At 44.7% G+C, this 22484-nt stretch overlaps 1 protein-coding gene across 5 annotated transcripts; it reads right to left on the bottom strand.

Annotated features, from left to right (window-relative positions):
- Nucleotides 1-85: 85 nt before the first annotated feature.
- On the bottom strand, nt 86-21847 carry SALL1 (spalt like transcription factor 1). 5 transcript variants are annotated; one of them, XM_077931536.1, is made up of 4 exons: nt 21609-21847; nt 20309-20401; nt 5556-8977; nt 86-1740 (listed from the first exon to the last, which is right to left on the bottom strand). In XM_077931536.1, the coding sequence occupies exons 2-4, from the start codon at nt 20382-20384 to the stop codon at nt 1288-1290; spliced, it is 3951 nt and encodes a 1316-aa protein (XP_077787662.1). In that variant the 5' UTR covers nt 20385-20401; nt 21609-21847; the 3' UTR covers nt 86-1287. The 5 variants fall into 5 exon arrangements, with proteins under 5 accessions (XP_077787662.1, XP_077787661.1, XP_028595985.2 ...); XM_077931535.1 differs by lacking the exon at nt 21609-21847 and adding an exon at nt 20564-20710; XM_028740152.2 differs by lacking the exon at nt 21609-21847 and having other exon boundaries at nt 86-1728; nt 20309-20495.
- Nucleotides 21848-22484: the final 637 nt, after the last annotated feature.

The raw sequence follows: 22484 nt of genomic DNA, 5'->3' as shown, positions 1-22484 counted from the left end.
AAGGGCCACATCCAGAGCCGTTCTGGAAGAAAAGCCCCTCTCTTTTAAACACAAACACAGAGAAAATTACCAACGTCATCTGTTGGGGAAAAAAATGTATTTGATTACTCGCGTAAAATTACAGTATCTCTGCTGTTAGTTAAGTATTAAATGTTAGAAGAAACTGGACCTATTTCCTTTCAGTTATCCAAGAAAGTGCATGTAACAGTCCAAAGGATTCTTCCCACTCACCCTCCAGACCTAATACAAAATAAAACAAACACTATTCTTGTTCTCTCAGTCAAGAAGTTGGGTTTGAGCTCACGGGGAACATATGTACATTTTAATGAACTCGAGATTTCTCATCGTATATACAGGAGCATCTGAATTTGTCCATGGAAGGTTGATCAAGATGCTTTTTATAGCAGCACAATGTCCAGCACTTTCCACCCTATTCTCTCTCTCTCCCTCTATGTGAATATACCTACAAGGCAAAATGTTTCAAACTACCAAAAACATTTTTGGACCTCCTCTAATCATCTGCTTGCTTGTTTACTGTACAGAAACTTATTAACATCTAAGACAACTTCAGTAAAAAAAACAAACAAACCAAAAACCTCAAGCACAATTCAAAAAGGAGGGAGAAAGTTAAGTCTTAACGCACACACCCTCCCCACCAAAAAAAAAGCTGTTTTAAATTTAGAATAAAAATTTCAAAACCCAAAAAACAAATCGAGCCTGTTGTGGAGGATGCATATAGTTGAATTTTATATTGTCCATTTTCAAATCCTGTGCGCAAATCTGTTTGGAGAATTAAACAACGTATTTGCCGATAAATCTCTTTTTCCCATCGGGATCGAAGTATACACATATACAGACTTTTTGTTACAAGGGGGAGGGGTGATGGGTGGGTGGGAGAAATGGATTACGGAGGCACTGTGTCACCTCCACAAAAAGTTCATGTTAAACTGGATATAGAAAATAAGTTAAATGCCAGAACGAGACCACCTAGCTGAACAGACTTGCATTGCCATAAATGTTACAGCACTCTAGTCAATTAGTATTTAGTTCAAAATACAGAAGACCAAAGTTAATGCTTGCATGTGTTTGCAAAGCAAAATAAAAAAAAAGTTATATCACTAATAAATAAGCTGTTTTTAGAACTCTAGATGTCGAACAGGGTACAAAAGAATGTCTTTTTTTTAATGTCACTTTGTCAATTCGCCCCCACCCCCCAACTTCCAAAGAAAACAAAAACCTGCACAACCTTAGGTTGCAATATCTGCCGGAATGTTCGTAACACGTGTCCTAATTGGTTACAATCTCTTTGCCGTCTTCCACAAAGCGCGTGAAGCGGAAATTAGTCCCATTCTCGCTGCCTGCCATTTTCTCCAGACCAGCTAGAGGCGCGTTAGGTTCCGAGTTCTGGAGCTTCTCCAGACTGCCCGTCAAGCCACTAATCGGGGAGCTGCTCCCATTGCCCAGGCTCCCAGGAATTGGAGGGATGCCACCATTCTGAATGACCGAGATCTCATTCGTCTTCATCGCCAAGCCGTTAGAGAGAGCCGCGGCGTACTGATTCCAGAAGCTGGACGGGTCTCCATTTCCCGACCTCACAGCCAACTCTTTTGGAAAGATGTCTGGGAACTTTACAGGGTTGCTTCCGAGAAAAGTCATGGGGCCATCCACAGAAAGCCGTCTGCCTCGCCGGGCAGGTGTGCTGTTCCACATGTGCGTCCCCATGTGAACCTGAAAGAGAGACTGGTTAGCAGCAGCAGGCGTTATTTTCACGGTGGTCAAAAATACCTGAAAATACTGCATCTCCACTGTTGGTTCTTGCTGTCTACAGAAGGGGTGGGGAATAGCTTTTGAGCCCATGGGCCACATTCCCTTCTAGGCAACTGTCCAGGGGCCACAAGCCAGAGACCAAAGTAGGTGGAGATATATAGAAATATATGCACAGTTGTGCAAAGTGGGTAAGTTTCTACACACACCTCTCTCTCTCTTGGTCCTCAATCCAGGCAAGTGAGAGGCATCATCAGAGAGGAAGGATACATTCTAGCCAAGCAAATACAACCCCTAAAGGTGGTATCAAGCAATGCTGGTGAAGGTTATGGCTTGAGAAGGAGGGATATGACTGAAGGAGGGTGTCCTGTGGCAGGGCATATTTGGGCCTTGGGTCTGAGATTCCCCACCCAGATCTATAGCAGATAGATGGTCAGCTGGCAGGCTGCAGGCAGTCTATGGCACCTAAGTTTTCCCTCAGCCTAGTTTGAGGACGTATAACACAGGCACCTTGTTGAAGCTAAGTAGGATTGGCTCTGGTTGGTGTCTGGACCATGTAGGAACTCTGCCAAACTTCCCTCAAGTTCTGTGACTGAATAAAGGTGGGAAGGTAAAAGAGGCAGCAAGCAAACACCAAGAGGAAGGTTCAAACGGCCCGCCTACGCTTTGCACTTGCCAAGGAAGGGGGTTGGGGAAACAACATTGAAAGTTGTGCAAAAATAGAGCTAGTTCACACCTTTAATGAGACATCATTCTTTGGGATTTCAGAGGCAAGAGAACCGTTGAAGTACCTGTTTGCTGGGCATGCTAGGCCTGGGTTCTGATACCAGAACAGAGCACCACTACTGTGGAGCTTAACCACTTTGCAGGGGAGCCCTTTATGCTGCAATATGCACTTTCATTCCTCTGACCATTGCCTGAGTAGCAATGTGTGTGTGTACCCCCCTCCTAGAATACAGACATTGACCATTCCCATTCTAGAAGGCCATGCGAAAGGCTAAAAGGTTAAAATTCCTCTTTTTAATCAATAACCAACGACAGCTCATCTGGTTCAACTAACAGCCTAAGTTTCTCCTGCCTACAAGATGGACTTTACAACCCCTCGCTTTTATTAAATGTGTTTTGTTTAGCATGGCCATGCACAGTTCGATCTATTTTCGCCACCCACTGCCATCACAATGCCAACTACTTTATTAGACACCCCTTTCCCCTATAAATGTCCAGTTAAACTGGTTGAAAGAATCCTCCACTAATTGCTCATTGGAGAGCTTAACATGTGCAGGCCGGATGCCCTGAAAGTAGTTATTCATCTTGTATCGCCTCTGCAAAAAATCTCTAGAGGAAAAGACCATCAGCAGGGGGTGGAGGGGAGATGTGCATTTGAAAGTGCTACACCAGTGTAATATACAGTCCTTTTTTAGGGGGGGGGGATGCATACCCCTAAACATTTTGTGAATTTAAGTTTGGCCTCACTGAGGGGCAGTATTTCAATATGAGTAGGAAAATGGGAGTACCCCTAAACATTTATTTTTTAAGAAAAAAAGCACTGGTTATATAAATGAAGCACATTTGCTTTTTCAACACATGCCAGTAAGAAACATCAGCTAGATTTGCAATTATAGCTAGGATCTTGCTCATATTTAGGACTTCGTGGTGCTCTGCTTTAACATTACGGAAAGAGTAATTTAACTGTAACGAGAGGATTCTTTTGCTGTTCTGAGTATATATACAAAGTACACTTTCTGACTGTCTTTAATTGGGGAGTCTATAAAATTCTGTATTCACCAAAAAGAAGGGGGGGTGAAGTTTGAAAACACAAAACAGTGATTAGATTAACACAGATGTATGCAAATATGCTTCTAGCTGTTATGCATGGAAATAATTGGCCAGGAACTGAGAATACTTTTCTGGGTGCAGCCTGAGGTGGATGCACAGGAAACCATCATCTTGCTAAAGCTAAGGTGATTAGTGCCTGGATAGGTGATGACTTAGAAGCCACATGCACACTCCAGTGTTAGAAACTAGCCAGGCACCAGGTGTGTTTGGTGGGTGCAATTGCGACCATGTGGAGATCACTGGATACCAGGTTGGTGACTGGGGAAAGCAAAATGTCACTAAGAGAAGGATTTGAAAGATTTTCCTTGAAGCTTGTATTTGTTTTCTGGATTGTTTTATCTGATGTTTTAGTGTGTTGTAAACCACATTGGGATTTGTTCTATGAAATATAAATAGGTAACCAAATGAAATGAAATAATAATGGTGATTTTAAAAAATCAATTGGGGTGGGGGGAATGACACCTAGACAATTCATTGTGGTGACTGTAACCTAGGTTTAAGGTGCCATTTGGTGATTAGATTATATATCTTAGTTTCTAACACTGGTACACTCCCATGGGTAATGTAGGAGAATAAGTTGGGTTATGAGAAAAAAAATAAACATTTTTGGCAAATGAGGAAAAAGATTAAGAAATTCACTGTGCAGAATACTGTTGTGTGCTACTTTGAGTGGTCTTCATCTGGAACGGCAACCTATAAATATTTTAAAAGAAATAAATAGCATAGTGGAGGCTGGTCCACTAGGCCAATCTGGGACACTGTCTGTCAACTTCCTACTCTTTAATCTGAGTGTTGCCCTTACAAAACTCAACAGGGAGGAAGACGAGGACAAAACTAGAATTCCTTGGCTCTGCCAGTCATCAGCTCTGGCACCATATCCTGTTGGGCTCCCTGCCTTCTGCCCCATCAGGCACCTGACACCATTGATACCATATCCAAAAACAGTAGGGATGAAGGATATTAAGGTCTGGGAGCCTTATCTTCTGACTGATGGAACCAATACCCAGATTACTTTTCTAACCTGGAGTTTCAGCAGAAGCAGAAGCTTTCCCCCTCCCTTTCCCATTTCCCAAAAATCATAATTGAAAGTCCTGGGGAAAGCAAACCAATCCTTCTCTTTATAAGTAGATGGGGCAACACATGGTATAGTCATACACACATATTGACCCCACACAGCTTTTGCCTTAGCATCAGTCCCCAAAACAGAGCTTCCTGCTCCTTTATATTTGCCATCAGGTATCAGTAATCTGAGGGCAATGCCCCTCCATTGCATGCAGCAAGCACCATTGCTGGGTATGCACATCACAGAACCATAAAAGGATTGAAGAGGTCCATCTAAGAACACTTGCTACAAAACACAATCTGGCCCAGGTTTCCATACATGTGAAAATGAGTGTATTCCATTCACAATTTACATGGGAGTATCAGTGTACAGGAAGGGTTTAGGCTTGCCATGTAAAAAATGTGGCGCTCTCCTGGAGACTGCAGACAAAAGACAGGATGCACAGCATGAAATGCAAATGCCCAGTTTACACATAATGCTAGACCATAATTTATTAAACCATGGTGTAGTGTCATGTGTGAACCCTGCCCAGCATGTTCAGTTTGATTTGTTTCCTGCCAACAAACCTGAATCTGAAGCCATGACTTATGGGTGGCTTACAAACTTTGGTTTCTTTTAACTGTTGCTTGGCCTTACTGTGCTAACCCAGCACCCTTTCCTTAACCATGGTTTGTTTGACCACCCTACCCAAGACACTCAACCAAACTACAAAGGAATAAGTGAGCAGTTGGAAAACAAACAAGAGGTGGCTTGTTTTGATCATCTGTGGGAAAACTTGTGGTTTGTTGAATAAACCATGGTTATGCACAAACCAGGCACAAATATGTCAAGTGCAACTTGATGCCAAAAGCAAGACAGAATATTATGAATATAGAGGTGGGGAGGGAGGTACCTTAAGATTGCCTTTTGTTGTGAAAGCTCTTCCACATATAGTGCAGGCAAAAGGCTTCTCTCCGGTGTGAGTCCTTTCGTGGATCTGCAAAGCGCTGGAGGACGAGAAGGTTTTCCCACACGTGTTGCAGTAGTGCTGCTTCGGCGTTCTTCTGGGGAGAGCCGGAAGCAAGACTGGCGATGTAGCTGAAGGTGGCAGAGGCCCCGAAGGAACCAGGGCAGGCGACATCTCTTTGCTGTCCTGAGGAGCGCTGTGTACAAAACCGTTAACCTCCGTCTTTATCAGAGACGAGAGCGAGTTAGCGGGCATCACTGACGAAGAGTTCTGATTGGGGCCAAGGGTTGAATTGGGTTCAAACAGCTGTGATGGTAGATCTCGCATTTGATGTGTCAACATATGCTGCTTCAAATTACCCTTTGTGGAAAAGCCACGATTGCAAACTGTGCAAATAAATGGTCTCTCTTTGGTATGACTTCTGTAATGAATGTCCAAGGCACTCTGACATGCAAACGTTTTGCCACAAATGTCGCAGGCCGTGTTCTTCAGCTTGCCTCTGTCTCGGAAAGGAAACAGCATGCTCAAGGACTCTTCCTTAATCATTTTCTCGGGGTTGCCAGACGTCAAATCCAAAGCACCACCGTTTGCAAGGGCTGGAGGCCAACCGTTGGCAAAATCGTTCGGTAACATTTTTGGTGGTTTCTCTTCGATGCACGGCGACTTGTGGTACTCAGCCGTGCTGTTGGAAGGGGACAAGGCCTGCATGGAAGAGGTAGACTCTGAAATAGCAGGACTCCCAGCACTTTGGCTTTCCATATCGCCACCAATGGATGACGAATCATTCGTCATGATGTCCCCTTCCACCGACCCATTCTCAACAGATTTTAAGCTTGCTTGAAGCTGCTCAGCAAGCCCCGCATTGATCATCTTCATCTGATTTTCTAAAGCAGCAATACTTGACATTTCCAGTGGCAATGGGGAAGATGATAAGCTATCTTGAGATGCATCAATGGATTTCGGGGTATCTGGTATGCTGCTGTCGGGACAGTCTTCCATGTTTTCATCAGAAAAGTTATCCAGATCATCAAAGTTCTTCTCATCAAAAGACCCCGTGTCAGATTCCATCGACTCGGGATAGTTTTCTGTCACAGGTGTGTTGGGTATCTGTCCGCCCATGTGCATCCGGATGTGCTGCTGTAGCACAACGGCATTGGTGAACTTTTTCTGGCAGATTGGGCAGGAGTGTTGCACTCTCAGCGGGGGCATGGCACGGTGAACACTGTAATGGGTCTTGAGATTTCCTTTTGTCGTAAAGGCGCGGCCACAGATTTTGCACTTAAAGGGCCTTTCACCAGTATGTGTGCGATAGTGCATTTTCAAAGCACTCTGGCAACTAAGAACTCGGTGGCAAATGACACACTCATTGGGATCGGTTGCCTTTTTGTCAATATTTTCCACTAGCTGCTGCAGTTTGGAGGTCTCAGAGGTCGGCGTTGCGTCCAGCAGCCCCCCAAATGGAAACTTGGCCTTAAATTGCTCCGACATGAGAGGCATCAGTGGATTGGTGAAAGTGACCACATTGATGGAACCTGAATCTGCTGCCGGCGAGGTTACGGAACTGTTAAGACTAGCAGAGGCGCTGGGCATCTGGGTGCTTTCCTCTGGCTTGTCATTGGAGGAGAGCAAGGGGCCCGCCTCCCCTTCAACTAAATGCCCGTTGGAGTTTTTCCCAGCAGGATCAATGGAGCCAGAGTCGCTTTTCACAGAACATGGAGGACTAGATGAAGGGTGAGTGATGGGAATAGGCTGAGTCTCCTCTGTTTTGATAAAAGGGGTCAAGCTCGGAATTGTGGGAGGAAGCGGTAAGCCAACTGATGTCGTCAAAGTGGATAACACTGGCTTGCTGTCCAGCCAGCTTGTTACAGGCTTCTCGGGCGGTATTGACATTCCATACGGGATACCTGTGCTTGTGGGAATGTTGTCTAAATGCTCTGGCACTGGGTACGGGTTCATTTGAATGTGAGGGTATTTTTCTTTATGACGCTGAAAGTGGACTTTTAAGTTCCCCTTGGTGGAAAACCGGTTTCCACAGATGTTGCATTTGAACGGCCTCTCCCCGGTGTGAGAACGCAAATGGATCTGCAAGGCACTGTCGCTCCCAAACACTTTCGCACAGAACCTGCATTTATGCTTGAAGAAGGCTTCGTCTGAAGCACTTTTCGCTTCGAAGGTGGCCAGGCTGGGGGGCTTGCTTTTCCTTTGCTGGGCCAGGGCAGCCAAGGAGCTCAAATCCTCTGCAGGCGTTCCAAGACCGGACAAAGGATTGGGGAACACAGAGTTGCTAGGGGTGGGTTGAGGTAGAAGAGGGTTCGATACAGGGCTTAATAAACTGCTTATTGCAAAAGCTGGTGAGGACGCCGCCGTCACTGGCGGGCTGCCAAGCTGTGGGCCACCAGCATTTGTAGCCCCTTTGTCAGAGGATGGCGCCATAATTGCCACTGCAGACAGGTTAATATTTGGAGATGAGCCGCTACTGGATGGAATTGCCGGGTTGCCAGGATTGCTCTGAGGTAGCTGTATAGGGGGCAGTTGCTTCACACCACTGATGCTGGCAGACTGGCTAGCTAGGCTTTGTGCCAACCCAGCCGCCGCAGCCAGCTGCTGGGATAAATGGGAACTTAACGTGGACAAGGGGTTGGCAGATGTTCGTAACGTGCTCTGAGAGGGGCTGGGAGACGTTGGCAGGTCCACGTTCTGCGAAGCCAGCAATAATATTTGGTGACGAATTTGTTCAATCAGCTGCAACTGGTGGATCTGTTGCTGCTGCAATGCCAACAGTTGCTCCATGAGGGAAGGGATGGCCAGCTTGCCAGCCGAGGCGCCATTGCACCGCGCTTCCTGCGAGAACTGGGCGACCGCCACTTTCGTGCTCTGAAGGTTTTCAATGATGACGTTGCTGTTGATGACTGAGAAGTTGCCTAGCGTTGTCAGGTCCCCTATTTGAGGTAGAGAGGTTGTGATAGCTGAGGTACCCATGGTGGAGCAGTTACCACTCACAACGCTATCGCTGGCGCTCTGGGAACTGCCGCTAGTGCCGTTACTAACGCCAGAAGCCTCCACGTCCATGGATTCTTCTTTGTCAAGTTTGTTGTTATGCTCAGGATGGCTGCTGCGGTCTACTTGATCCATGTTATTAACTATGTCATTCCTCTGCTCGTCAGGATTATCAGTAGGGGAGCTGGGAGGGCAGGCTTCAGAAGGAGAAACAGGATTTTCATTCACAATTAAAACTAATTGATTTTTACTACAGTTCTTCTTGTGTTGCAGGAGATCCGATAGTTCAAAGAACTCAGCACAGCATCTGCCACAGACGTGGGCATCCTTCGCCTTGGTGGTTCGATTTGTTTGACCCTTCTGCGTGTCTCCTAAAACATCAAGGCAAAGGGAGGGGGGTAAGAAAAAGAGCAAGATTAGCAACTGAGCAGAAACACAAATCTGGTCTGTAGGATAGGCAATGTTAAGATTTGCTAGAGCGCACCTATCTCAAAAAGGTTTCCTGCTTAGTCTTCAACCACCCCTTCACTTTCCTAGACTCTTTGCTTGTGTCCCCAAGATCTCCCTGATATTTCTGGTACCTGTCCATGATAAATAAGTTACTTTCCCTATTTCGTGAGTGACTTTAAAAAAGTCAATGTGCAGCCACATGGTCTTAAAGCAGGGGTAGCCAATGTGGCACCTTCCAAATATTTTGAGCTACAACTCCGATCAGTCCCAGTTGTCATGGTCAATAGTCAGAGATTATAGGAGTTGCAGTCCATCTAGAGAGCAGCTTGTAGACTGCATTTGGCTTAAACTCTCAGGCCCCTTCTAGATGATCCCTAGAAATTAAAATTCTGGATGAGATGGGGCAAAAAATGCAACAGGCACCATTTTGCATGTTGTGGTTGATTATGTTTGTATTCAGCGCAACGTATTGTTGATTCGTTCTATTTTCCCTCCATTGTTAGCCTTGTTTTTATGTTATCAGGTCAGGCTACTGTAGAGTAAAGGAATATTGCACACAGCATGCACATAACAGCCTTAACTTGGTCTGCAAAGGAAGGTGGGAGGTTCAGGCAGTCAGTACTGGTGCCAGAATTGGGGTGTTGGAAGCTACCGAAAGAGCATGCAAATTTCCATCTAGGGATTGTGTGTCCCGCTTCCCTAGCCTGTAAATATCGCTTCCTAGCAACAGTGCATGGCTTCAAGCACCAGAGAAGAAACCTGTAGGCCTTGCATTGCATCTTTCTTTCTCCCTCCAAGACGTTTTGGTGAGATCTGCCACTTTCTCCCACTACCAAGACAGACTAAGACTGGCCATACATGTGGGAAAAAAATCAATATTGTGACTTCACAGAGGTTGCCCATGACTGATTTTTAAGACTGTACAAGGGGTGCTTTTTATGGCTACCTGTGTCTCAGATGATCATTTCCTCCAGATAATCCATCAAAAGATAAAATAGTATGAACCAAAGACATTGGGGCATAATGAAATTCCATAGCAAGGTATTGATTTCCAATGTTTCATACTGCTTATTGCCTAGTTGTCCACCGAGTGGCAAATCAAGCATTTGAAGGACTCATTAGACTCTCAAGCTCCCCATCAACCTTGTTCATCCTCAACCGATTCAAAGATATCAGTGACAGTCACCCCGTCACTAAACTAATTTGTAGTCGTTCAAGGTCCCAATCAGTTGCTGACAAGAAAGAATGGGGCGGGGGGAGAGAAGGGGTGAGGGGGGGAGCACATATCGCCCAAGCTTCAGGTTGACATGAACGAGAAACAAACAAACAAGCTAGCTTTCCCATTCCTGCATAACTCAGAGCTAACTCTGATCCTCCTACAAAGCATTGGTTTTCCCTTCCAAAGTTCACCCCACAGCATCTAAAGCCTTTGTTACACATAAAATGGAGGGGAAAAAATGAGAAATCCCTTGTCAAAGAATAATATTCATATTTTCACAATCAAGCATTTGTTGCCTAATCCTACTTATGATGCTTACTTGAAGACCGCAGAGTCCTTTCCACTCTGCTATATAGCTCCACAAGCCCCTAAGTCGCCCTCAACATGTTATGCATTTTTTAATTTGCTAGTCAATTGCTTCATCCAGAACTGCAGGTCCCCAGCACAGATTTCCACGCTTACTCCAAAGTAAGCCCCACTGAATTCAATGTGGCGACTTCTTCATAAGAACGCTTAGGACTTACATCCAACTAAATGTGCTTAGGATCGGGGTGTTAAGTTGCCTTTTATGATGCCAGTTCTAACCTCAGTGGTACCAGTGTAAATCTCTGGGTAACCCCATTGTGAGTATACAAGATCCCACAACTGCCTGCAGTCATTGTACTTTACAACCATGGAGATTAGATCAGAGTATGACCTCATATCTATAAAAGCAGCATTAAAAACTTTACATTTCTGGGAAAGGGGGGGGGAGAGAAACCATCAAAGGGGGGGGGGGGAGAGAGAAGATGAGCTGTTAAGAGAAAATGTTTCTATACAATAAGAAATCAATCTGGGTTGTTAAGGTTGATAACCCTCTGCAATCTCCCTTGTCTGAGTGCATATCAAAACTATTTGCTTTTAACTCTTGTCAATTGTTTAGCAGATAACTCGGAACCTTTCATTAGAAGAACCCCCTTTCATTTCATGTTTGTTATCACTGGTTGCTCCCTTTTCTTATCGCTGAGATCCATTTGTAAATTAATCGTTACAAAAAGAAGAAGAAGAAGCCTCTGACTTCAAACTAGCTGATCTTATTCAAAAGAAAGGATGGTTCCCTATTGTTTTCTCAGCATGAGGACACAGAATTTGGTTGTACAGATTGTGTGTGGTCAATTTAGAAAGCCAGGGAAGGGTGGGGGGAGCTCGTTTAATTCAAGGATTACCTCCCTGCCTGTTTTGCTGCAACACTAAAATCAGATAATAGGTAGTTTCCATGACTTCCAAATTAAATCTCAGAAGAAAACGAACATTAAAAGTTCCTGGGAAAAAAGGGGGGTGAAGAAGGGTTTGCTTTTACAAGTTAAAACTGATCCAAGTTTACACAGCCATTGGACCCACTGAGAGAGAAAAAGAACTGCACTCAGTTTCCTTAAACAGCAAATACTTTAGAGTTCTGCATTTATACAGAAGAGTAAATGAACTCGTTTCGAGATATACTATGGAGCAAATATGCCATACAGTCTTTGCATTATTTTCTTTTTTTAAAAAAAAATTGATACCCCTCTACAAAAGTTTTTACTGGGAAAGGATAATTATCAATCCATTTTAAAATAATAATATTTGGTTGCCCTGCCTCTTGTCACATCCTAGCATATTAAGGCTGCAATTTTGGTACTTCGCTTCATGGGCGTAAAAAAAGGTAAGGTGAAATATTAAATGCAGTCTATTTGCATACACTGCTTTAGTTATTTCCCTGTTTCGTGCAGAATAAAATATATAGATCCATCGTGACAAACATTCCATTTAGAGCATTGTATTTTGACAACTAATTTCAAATGAGGCATCCATTTTAGATGCTTATTTTAAAACCAGGGAATCCAATTCTGAATATAGCCGACCGAAAATGTTATTCCTTTCTCTCTTCCACATTTCCATATGTAATGGTGATGTTTCCATCTACTTTTACAGCCAATTATGAAGGAACAAAAGCTATTCTGTTTGTTCACACATTTTCAACAAAATGCATTAAAACTATTATGTCAGCATGTTCTATTAAGCTCCACATTCAGTCGAAAATACTTTTCAACCAGATCACATTTATCAAAACATAAAGCCCACTTTAAAACATGGTTTTGCTTGGTCAGCTGTGCTTAGACAAATAATGACAGATTCAAAACTAAATAACTTGCCGGGGGGGGGGGGGGAGAGAAGAGAGAAATCAGAAAACCAACTGATGAATTGTACACATGACAGTGGATTTGCTTCAAATATTTAGCACGCCTGTACTGAAAATTAAAACCTGTTCCATTTCCCTTTCTTCACCCTTGCAGTAGATTATTATAATCCTGGTTTACAAAGGCCCTGTTATTTTACCTGCCTGATACTTCGCTGCACACAAAATGCAACACATGTCCTCCATGTCAAGCTGCAGCGCTCGCTATTCTTTCACTACCTTAAGTTGCAATGCTCAGCACAACATGTTCCAGTTACAGGATTTAAAGTACCCATTGCTTTTTTAAAAAATAAAGTAATATTATACTGCACTCATAAGGGCCAGTTAAGAAGAAACAAAACTAAGAGATTTTCTCACAAAACCTGTACCAAAAGACTTACGCTAAGGAAACTTTATTTCCCCAGCGTTAATACCTAGCGATTATTTTTTTCCTCGACAAATTTGATATGTGCATGCTAAATATTCTAAAACTGACACTGGCATTGTCTCCTCTTACCACTGTTTGGCACACACAGGGGAAAATGTTCACATGCTAATCAGGAATAACCTAAATTCACAATTGCTTCTCAGGTTCATTAAAAACAACACGCTTAGAAATTTCAGAAACTGAAATACATTACAGCTTAAAGCAGCTTCCACTCTTTAAAGTCATATCTTTTTCAAAAAAAACGAAACCCCGAAATGAAACAAAAATTAAGGCAGTGTTTCCTTAACGGCTTTTTAATCAGAGTAATTGGCGACATGATGAACCAAAGCAACTGTGCCTATCACCTGACAGAAAGATTTAATCTTTTATAGATCTTGTTAAAAAGAAGCATGATAATATATCTGCAGGCAGCACTTTTGAAATGGAAAATTCAAAGAGATGTATTTATATCAAGATGTATTTATAAGAAAATGACGTTTCAACAGCAGATGCCTATTTTTTAAAACAGAAAAAGAAAAATGCCACCCAGGGAACTTTGCTTTCCAAGGCCTACATCCACCAATCAAGAGCAGGATCAATAGGTTCCTACAAAAACTGCAAGAATTCTGCTGCTAACCTTAACTATTCATGCCAACTTGATTGCTTTCTCCAAAGGGAGAAATTCTGAACTGCTTTGAGGCAAAAACTTCAGAAGAAAAATTCAAACATTCAGTCATCTTCCACAAATCTTGGGAGAGAGGCAACCCCTTTCGCTCTAAGTGTCTATCTGCAAAGCAATGAGATTGAACAAGGCCTTTCCACTTTATGAATAAATATTCTTTGGAATGCATTTCTCAACATTCACAGAACAACTTCACATTGATATTTCCATTACAAGAATAAAGTTTATAGGTAAGTTAGGATACACATATGCAAATCAAGTTCAAATGTAGTCTCTTCCTTCTCATATGTAATTTAAAAATGAACTTTGGGGGGGGGGAATCACAGCTGTATTTATATTCAAACATTAGTAGAGGCATTATAGGGGCAATATATTAAGAATACATACCCTCTCTCCCCAACAGTTTCCATCCTTCCCTACAACAACTAGCAAACAACTATTGCTACCATCCCTTTGAAACCCCTCAGAAAAGGATTCTTCCACCCGAGATCAAATACACAGACGCGCCTTTCAATTAACCCAATTGTTAATTGATTTGCACTGTTTAAGAGCATTTCTATTTTTAAAAGCCGGGAGACGGACCTACCTACGTAGCTACTTAAAATAAAAGAACTCTTTCCTACGGTTGAATCAAAATGAACACTAGGTGGGGTTCCTGCTGCAACAGTTTCTCCCAAAAAGTTGAGAGCAGTTTCATTGTTCCAGTGAGAAACCAAAGAGAAGGGGAGAGAGATGGGGGGGGGGGGAGAGAAGCAATATCTAAACTTTGGCTATGCAAACATTGGCAAAGGAACAAGAAACCAAATCCCTGTTGTTTGGAGTGGGGGGGGGGAGGCAAAGGCACTGTGGCAACTGGCTGTCAATCCCCTCTTTGGGGGTCTGGCGTCCAAGGGGGTGACAAGGGAATAAGAGTTAGCAAAAGCAGCGAGGCTGATAAGGTGAAGCTAAAATAAACTAGCAGCTTCCTGCTAAGCGCCTGGTAAGACTCTATTTGGGGGTCACCGGCAAGATATTGAACTGCATATTGTGATCTGAACTTTGTCACCTTTGACTGGAAGGAGGCTGGCAAAGGTTAAAACATCCAAACACTTCGAGGTTTCCCCCTAGCACGGATTGGCCAAACATCCCCAACTAATAGCCCTCTGAGCAAAGCCACTGCTGGGAGACAAGTCTGGCTTTTTGGCTCCCCCACCCCCCAGAAAAAGGACCAAAAAATATATATATCTGAGATATCACTATCCACTTTTGGAAAAGGTAGAAGAGGCATTGACTGGGGCCCTCTCTCAGGTTGCCTTTACCAGCGGTTATCTGGAAGTTTCTTCCCACAATCACCCTCCACCAGCTTATTATCAATTTATTGCATCTCTCCCCTCCCTTCTCCAGCTGATACGATTTGCCACAGTGATCAACAAAAAGGATGTTTCTACACCTAAGAAGTCCACCCTTCTGGAAAGGATCTTTATCAGGAGTCAAACGGGGAGAAAAGAAAAGGAAAATCTATTGAAACAGCTACTTTTGGAAGTGATTGCACAAAAGTTAAATGAGGTTTCTGAGGACGCAAAACATGCAGCTCGGAAAGGGGCAAAGGACGATATTTCGCGAACACAACCCCAGACTCTCAAAATTGTTTCACACTGATTGTATAACTGCAACTTTAACACATCTGTACAAAAGCAATTGCCATTCATTTAAAACAAGATTTACTTCTGAATCAAAGTATTGAGGGCCGTTCATGAATTATTCTTAGCATTTCTGCCTGTGCTGAACTAGTCTCAAATATTCTATTTTGTTAAAATGTAAGTACATACATAATTGTCCAAAAATAGTTTGGTCTTTTGAAAAGAAATGCCTTGTCCTGTAATAAAGGGTGGGGGAGGAGAGAGAGAGACACCATTGTTCAGCAAGCCTGATTTCCAATGGTGTTAATTGAAAATGTAATTAATTATAACTTGGATAATTATGTCAAATGTGTAGATAGTCAGGGTAGGTTAATAGTTCACTATGAATCCCAGAGTTTGTGTTTCCCATGCCCAAAGGGAATTGTTAGCACCTTGTATCCTCTGGATTATCCTTCTGTCCCAGTCTGTGCAATAGACTGAATAACTCTGCTCCAGAAATACTGCTTCTGTGTTAAGATTAGGCCATTACCCTCTTTAAAAAAAGAAAAAGGTTAATGGGGGGGGGGGGAAATATACAGCCAACTCTAAATGTAGCAAGTATTCTAGAAACCTTAGACAGCAGTGCAATCCCACACATGTCTCCTCAAAAACAAGCTAAACTGAATCTGAAAAAGGCTTAGTCTCAGGTAAATGAGGATAATATTAGAACCCTAAATCTCAAGAAGCAACTCTTCAGCTGTATATTTTCCCCAACAGCAGCCAATGACTTGTTGAATACAATTTATGTCTGGAACTCCAGATGTTTGCTCTACCGTTTCCACTGTTAGGGAATTTTTTTTCGCCTAACAGCACCAAAACCGTTCCTAATTTTTTGAGCAGCACAAATGAAAAGAATGAGAAAAGGCCAGCAGAAGTTTTAATAGCAAAGCGTCAGAAAAGGTACCTGTATAAAATTCTCAAGAAAAGATGGATAAAAACTAGGCCACAGAAGGGCAAGTGTTTCTTTAAATAAATAAAAGAAGACAGCTGCAGGTCGAGAAATTTCTGAAATCTGAATTCTAAAGCAGATTACTAGAGGGGGGTGGGGAAATAACCAGAAAATGAAACCAGCTCTAAATGGGCAATTCTATGACATTTTATTTGTAAGATATATAATTTGTTTTCACAGCAATTATGTCTAGATTAACAGTGATAGAAAACACCCTGCTTTCCTGAGCTTTTAATTACCCTGCCTAATCTCAGCTTGATAAGAGCGTATGTGTGTCTCTGCATGCATATATATATATTTATACATATATGAAAGGCTGTGTACAATTTTAGGGCATCAAAATATAGATCATATAGTGAAGGAAACTGTCCGTATTGAAGGCTTTAGCAGCACCATTGTATACCAATATTATTACAACACTCAATCCTGTTAACACTATTACAAAATATAGCCTCCAGGCAACTTAGTCAAACTTATTGTCCAAGCATGTAAAGGGAGCCATAACCTAAATCTATTACCAGTAAGGAAGGGGAGGGGGGAGAAGAAGAAAGACTAAGATAGCTGTTAGAAATGCTAACTCTTACAAATGCTTTCCCGAAGAACAATGAACTAGCAAAAAAAAGGGGGGGTTGAGAAAAACTGGCTTGCATTTGTTAATTCAAGTGAGCTAGTGACTAAAAAGAGCTGGACCAGTATTGTCTTCGTATCATTGTGCTTTGATGAAATCTAGTTATTTTAAGCACATCAAGTTAGCAACAGGCATGAAAACTCCCCAAGATGAATTTCCTCCCTAACTCTGCAGCAGGGTGGTTTTGGAAGAGGCGTACAAAGAAAATGAATCCAGAGACTAAAATATAGAGGGTGGAGAATTGTAGCTAGCTAGGTCTTAACAAATCGAAGATGCCTTGACCTATCAAAGAGTAGTAGAAATTTTTATTTTTGTGGGGGGCAAGCAGTCCCCTCTCTTGCACCCAACAAAGTAAAGATAATAAATTTGCTTATTCCTATCCCTGATCCAGCTTGAAGACCACAGAGTTCCTTCTTTTGGAGCTCTTGTCGAGAAATAAAGATAAAAAGAAAAAGGAGCGATCTAAAGTGTATTCTTGAAATTTCAACCTGGAGTTGGTGGCAGAAAAATGAAGCTGCAAAATATATGTGCCCGACCGATTTCTGAGAAGAGAGTTTAGATAATAAACTGAAGGGACATCAACTCATCCAAAGTCGAAAGAAGAAGGTCAAGAAGTTTTCTAACAAGAATTCCAACGCATGTCAAGAATTTGAGAAAGGATAGGACATGAATTTTTGTTTGTTTGTTTGTTTTAAGATGCCAAAAAGTTGCCTTATAATAAAACCACAAAGGGACACTTTCTTTCCAGGGAAATAGAAACTTGCTTGCAGTTCCTTTGGCACAATTTGTTGCCGAACTTTTCTAAGGTCTCTTCAGTACAAAAGGGGGGGGGGATGAGGGATGAGGATATGGTAGCTGATGGAAACGGGGAGAAATACTAAAAAAGAAAGGGAAAAAAGTGGGGTGGTGGCATAAAGCTGGCATGAAAAGGACAAATGAAAGAACTTCCATGCCTTCCGCACTGGCTGCCCTGATCTGGGTGATGCTGAAAGGTTCGGGGGCTAGAGGGGGCTTGTCTGTTGACTGCTACTTTTAATGACTAAGCTGGGGGTTTAAATGGGACTGTGGGAGAGGCACAGCTTCTATTGGTGACTCACTCCCCACAGACTCTTGCAGATCACCCCCCTGGCCAAATCCCTTAAGACAGACAGAAATTTGCTCTGGAAACGTGCAGGGTGTTTGTATATGTGTGTGAAGGCAAGAGGGGGAGGGCAGGAAGAGTTGTTAAAAGGAAGATTAGGACTGTTTCCTTGCAAAGAGGAAAAAAATCAAATTGAAGAGCTCCCGCACTATATATATATATATATATTCTTTCTATACAATCTGTATTATCGGAAACACACCATGGTCACCATCCTTCTGTGAAGGTTTTTAGAGTCAGCTTTTATCAGGCTGCCCACTGTCCTTGAAAGTACCACCCTAACTGCACGTCTGAAAAAGAGCTGGGCAGAGCAGGCCATCCTCCTCCACCACCAATTTCTCTCTTTTTACAGCCTCTCTCAACCGCCCTCCCCACGGAAAAAAGTGTTAAGCAACCACGCATTTTGCATACTTTACATGCGGACATTGAATCCACTGACAAACTCACGCGCGTTATCTGTTGTGTATAGAAACTGGAGATGAGAAAGATTTTTCCAAAACACACACGCACGAAATAAGAGTTACCACAATCCAATTCGCACTTCTACAACTGCCGTGAACTCAAGAAAGGTTTACTCCCGAGTAAGCCTCCTTGGGAAAAGTATTCCGTCCACAAACATCCTCCTCTCTCTTGCCATCCTTCCCTAACGATCCTGGCCCCCTTCCATTGCTTCTTCGGCGGAGGAGGAACGGAGGGTCGCGCAGGGACGCTCTCCGTTCTTAGGTTTGCCACAGTGCCTTCTCGCCCCCCACCTTCCTCTGCTAAAAACAAACGGAGAACTTTGTATCTCCTGCTGACGATCCGAGCATATCGCACCCCCAAACGCCGCCACCCCCACAAAAAAAACCCAAAACAACTTTGGAGCAAGAGACACGTTGCTGTGCCCTCCTCCTCCTCTGCCCGCAGGAGAAACTGACAAGCCTGCCATCGAAAAGAAAACTTTCCCTTGGATTCGGGGCTTTTCTACAACAAGCCCCCACTTTCTGCTGATGATCCATGCACGCAGCGACAGGCCTCTTCGCCGCCCCCTTCCCCAAATTCAGCAACTCACCCGGTTTTCACAGGCACAGGTAAAAACGGGGGCCCCTCTCTACCCCCCCCACCGCATTATCAATACCAAAAGCATTAAAAGGCAGGCCGCCACATACCGAGATACGCGCGCGCACCACTTTAAATGGAAATTTCCCACGATCGCCAAAGTCTCCCGTGCGCGCCGAAGAACCTTTGGCATACACCTCCCCCCCAAAGGCAATCATAGCCAAAAGGGACAAACTCGAACACAGATCCGCCGCGACGATAAGAAAATTCAACGCGAGAGTGGAGCCCGGCGGAGCAGAAGCTGAGCCGGCCAGCTGGGCACGCCGAGGAGGAGAGGGGGATGAAGGAAACGAAAGAGGAAGGAGTGCATCGCGCCGGGTGCCAGGAAAAGGCGATCTCGCTCTCACTCACCCATCGGGGCCAGCCGGGAGCGAAAGAGGCGCTGCCAAACCCCCCCCCCCCGCCACCTACCCCGCTGTTGGAAAACGTGGGATTAAACCCCCCCCCCCTTTTTTTTAACTTCCTCTAAAATTCACGTTGGAGAGAGGAGGGGGGAAAGTTGCAATATTCCAGGGCAGCCCTCTCAGGCAAGGCTGGGAAGGGAAGCCGAAAAAAAGACTCCATAAAAAATGGGGGGGGGGGAGAGAGATCTTTGGATAAACTATTTTATTTTAAGATTCAGGCCCCCAGAGATGCACCCCCTGAAAGAGAAGGGGGGCGTCAAGGTCCTGCGCATCTTTCCCCAAAGGGGAGGTGGGGAAAGAGAAATCCCCAACTCCGCTTCCGATCAACGTGCGAGTGGCAGCGTGCGTGTTCAGGGAAGGGGGGCGGTGCGGCTAATTGAGAGAGATCCGGTCTCCGCTTGCCAGATCGAAAACGATCCAGCGAGGGAAAGATCCACAGAGGGCAGCGACGGGGCTTGAGGAGGGGGGCGGGAAGAGAGGAGGAAGGAAACCACCCAGGACTCGAACCATCCGCAAGAAGTCACAACTCCAGCTGATCAACTTCAGGCTCTTGCTTCCAAAGTCTCTCTCTGACTCTCTCTTTAAACCTCTCTCTCTCTCTCCACCGTCTCTAACCCCGAAGGTAAGTTTGTTCCGATTGTTTGTGGGGGGGGATCCATAATCGCTTTAACAAGAAAGAGATAGACAAATATCAGTGTTCTATGGGTCGGAAGTGAGGGAAATCGCGCGCAGGACAGAGCGAGCGAGAGCGATTTCTTCCTTTTTTTCTTTTAAAAAAGGTCCCCCCTCCCTTAAAAAAAAGCCACCCCAACAGGACGCAACTGCTCACCCCCTTTAAAAAAAAAAGCTCACCATTGCGCTGAGATCTCGAGGCCAGCTCGGGGTCGGTTTGGAAGTGCTGCGGCTTCGCCTGTTTCCTCCGCGACATGCTGGCGCAAACATCAGCTGGGGCAGAATAAAAAATTACTAAAAAAAAATCTTCTCAAAATTACGGAAATCGAGCCTGGCCCCCCTCCTTCTCCTCCTCCTCCTCCTCCTGGCGCTTCCCCTCCCTCTCCCGCCTCCTCCCGCTTGCCCGATCCTCCGCGCACCGCGCATGTGTCTTACTATAATTGTGATTATCAATAATGCATTGCGATTAATCATACAGGGGGCTCTTTGAAAGGCGATTGGCACAGGGCCAGCTCTATTCAAACGAGCTCGCCTTAATCAATTAGCCGCTGATTTGCTGGAGACCCTTGTCTCTCCGCCGCTCCCGCCCAATGAGCCGGCCCATGTGGCAAGGGTTCCACCCGCTCCACCCCCCCTCGCGCTCTCCACCCCCCCCCCCGCTCGCGCGCTCTCCACCTTCCCCAGCCTAACCAGAAAAGCTGTTTGGATACAGTTTTTAACCCTCTTAGCAACCAGCTGGGACTGAGCACGCCGCTCCTGTTACTATAGGAATGCGCTCCAACCCCCCACAACTTTTCTCTCTCTTTGGCTGGGGATGCTTCCTCCCGTTTCCAGGAGTTTTGCTTTCCTGCCCCCACCTTCCTCTCTTTTTTTTCTCAAGGGGGGGGGAATGTTATCCTATTTTAGCCAACTTTTAAGTGTTCAATGTTCTCCTATCTTAGCCAACTTTTAAGGGTGGGTTCAAATCCGGTGCCCTGCTTACTCAGAAGTAAGTCCCACTGTTTGCAATGGGGATTGTTCCCAGGTAAGTGTGCATGGCATCGCAGCATCTTGGGGAGGAGGGAGGGTCTTCTTCCTTCTTGAAAAAACTGACCCGATCTCAACCCTGCATGTTTTCTCTCGGGAGCCTCCCGGGCTTCAGGGGGACTTACTTCCGAGTAAGGATCGTATCTTGTTAGAAGAGCGTTCGGCTTTCTTTTGATGCAAAAGAAAGAAAAGTGGTTTCGGCAGAAGGCGAATGATGGTCTCCACTTAGTTAAGACCTCGGGAACGGGGGGGGGGGGTTGGTCCTGGGAGGCGACGAGGGCAGCAACAGAGAAGTGGGGAGACGGGTCGAGGAAGCATCTCTGCTGCTGCCCTCATCGCCATCGCCCGCGCTGGAACAAACAGCACCGATTCATGGATAGCTGTCATTTTAAAGTTTCGGTCTCAGAGCAATATCTGAGGACTTTCGAAGCAAACCAACCCAGTACTGTAATACCTTTGCTAAATCATCTCCGGTCTCCTCTTCTGTAAGGATGTTTGCCTGATCTTTTGGCTAATGCCGCCGCCAAAAAACAAGAAAAGGGGAAAAGTTCCATTTCTAGGATTTTGGTATGTGCGTGTGTGTTTTTAGCAACTCCCACCTTGGCTCCCTTCCCCCTTCCTCCTCGCGCCCCGCCTTCCTCGCCATCCATCACGGGCCCCGAAGGGTGCTGAAAAGAGGAAGCTCGCCCGCTCGCCCTTTAAGCCTCGCGCCCTCCCAGGACAATCGCGGCAAACTTTTTCGCTCGCTCGCTCGCCCGCGGCGGCGGCCAAGGGGGCGGGGTCGCTTCCCCGCAACTGCGGCTGGCGTTGGCTGAGAGCGGCGTCAATCACCCTGAGCAGGCGGCTGGACGAGGTTGGTGGCGGAAACGACCGGGCTCGTCTCCCTGGCGGAATCCTGGGGAGGAGGGGGCGGGGCCAGGGAGGAAGGGGGCGGGGCCTCGAAGGGGAAAGGCGATGGCGACAGCCGCACGCTGCACTTTTCCTTCGCTCTTCTTTCTTCCCACTCGTTTGACAGGCTGTGCCGTCTTCTACCTGCTTACCCGGGCGTAAGCCCCATTGAGCTCAGTGGGATTTACTTCTGAGTATACATGTGTATGGGATTGCGCTTTGAAGTGTTCTTTTGGTTACATATTAACTGACTTTCCCTTTTTGATCATTTCCCCTCACTTCCCGAGCAACTAAAGTTTCTTTGCTTCTCCTTAACTTCCTTTTTCTCCCTGTTCATTTTTCACCTTTCTCTCCTTCCTCCTTTTAATCATTTGATGTAAATTTCTCCCATAAGTGTTAATAATGGGTTGGTTTTTTAAATCGCTGAAGACCAATAAACTGA

This window comes from Podarcis muralis, chromosome 7, assembly GCF_964188315.1.
Source record: "Podarcis muralis chromosome 7, rPodMur119.hap1.1, whole genome shotgun sequence".
In the NCBI taxonomy this organism is placed as follows: Eukaryota; Metazoa; Chordata; class Lepidosauria; order Squamata; family Lacertidae; genus Podarcis; species Podarcis muralis.
The sequence above is the reverse complement of the archived record's forward strand: the minus strand, read 5'-3'. Positions and strand labels throughout refer to the sequence as shown.

Bases quoted from the DNA above. Each gene is read 5' to 3' on its own strand.
- SALL1 (XM_077931536.1), bottom strand. From the start codon at position 20,384: ATGTCGCGGAGGAAACAGGCGAAGCCGCAGCACTTCCAAACCGACCCC. The intron at 8,978-20,308 runs GTGAGCTTTTTT...TTGATGTTTTAG, and splicing joins CTCGAGATCTCAGCGCAATG to GAGACACGCAGAAGGGTCAA. The intron at 1,741-5,555 runs GTACCTCCCTCC...GCTGCTAACCAG, and splicing joins CAACAAAAGGCAATCTTAAG to TCTCTCTTTCAGGTTCACAT.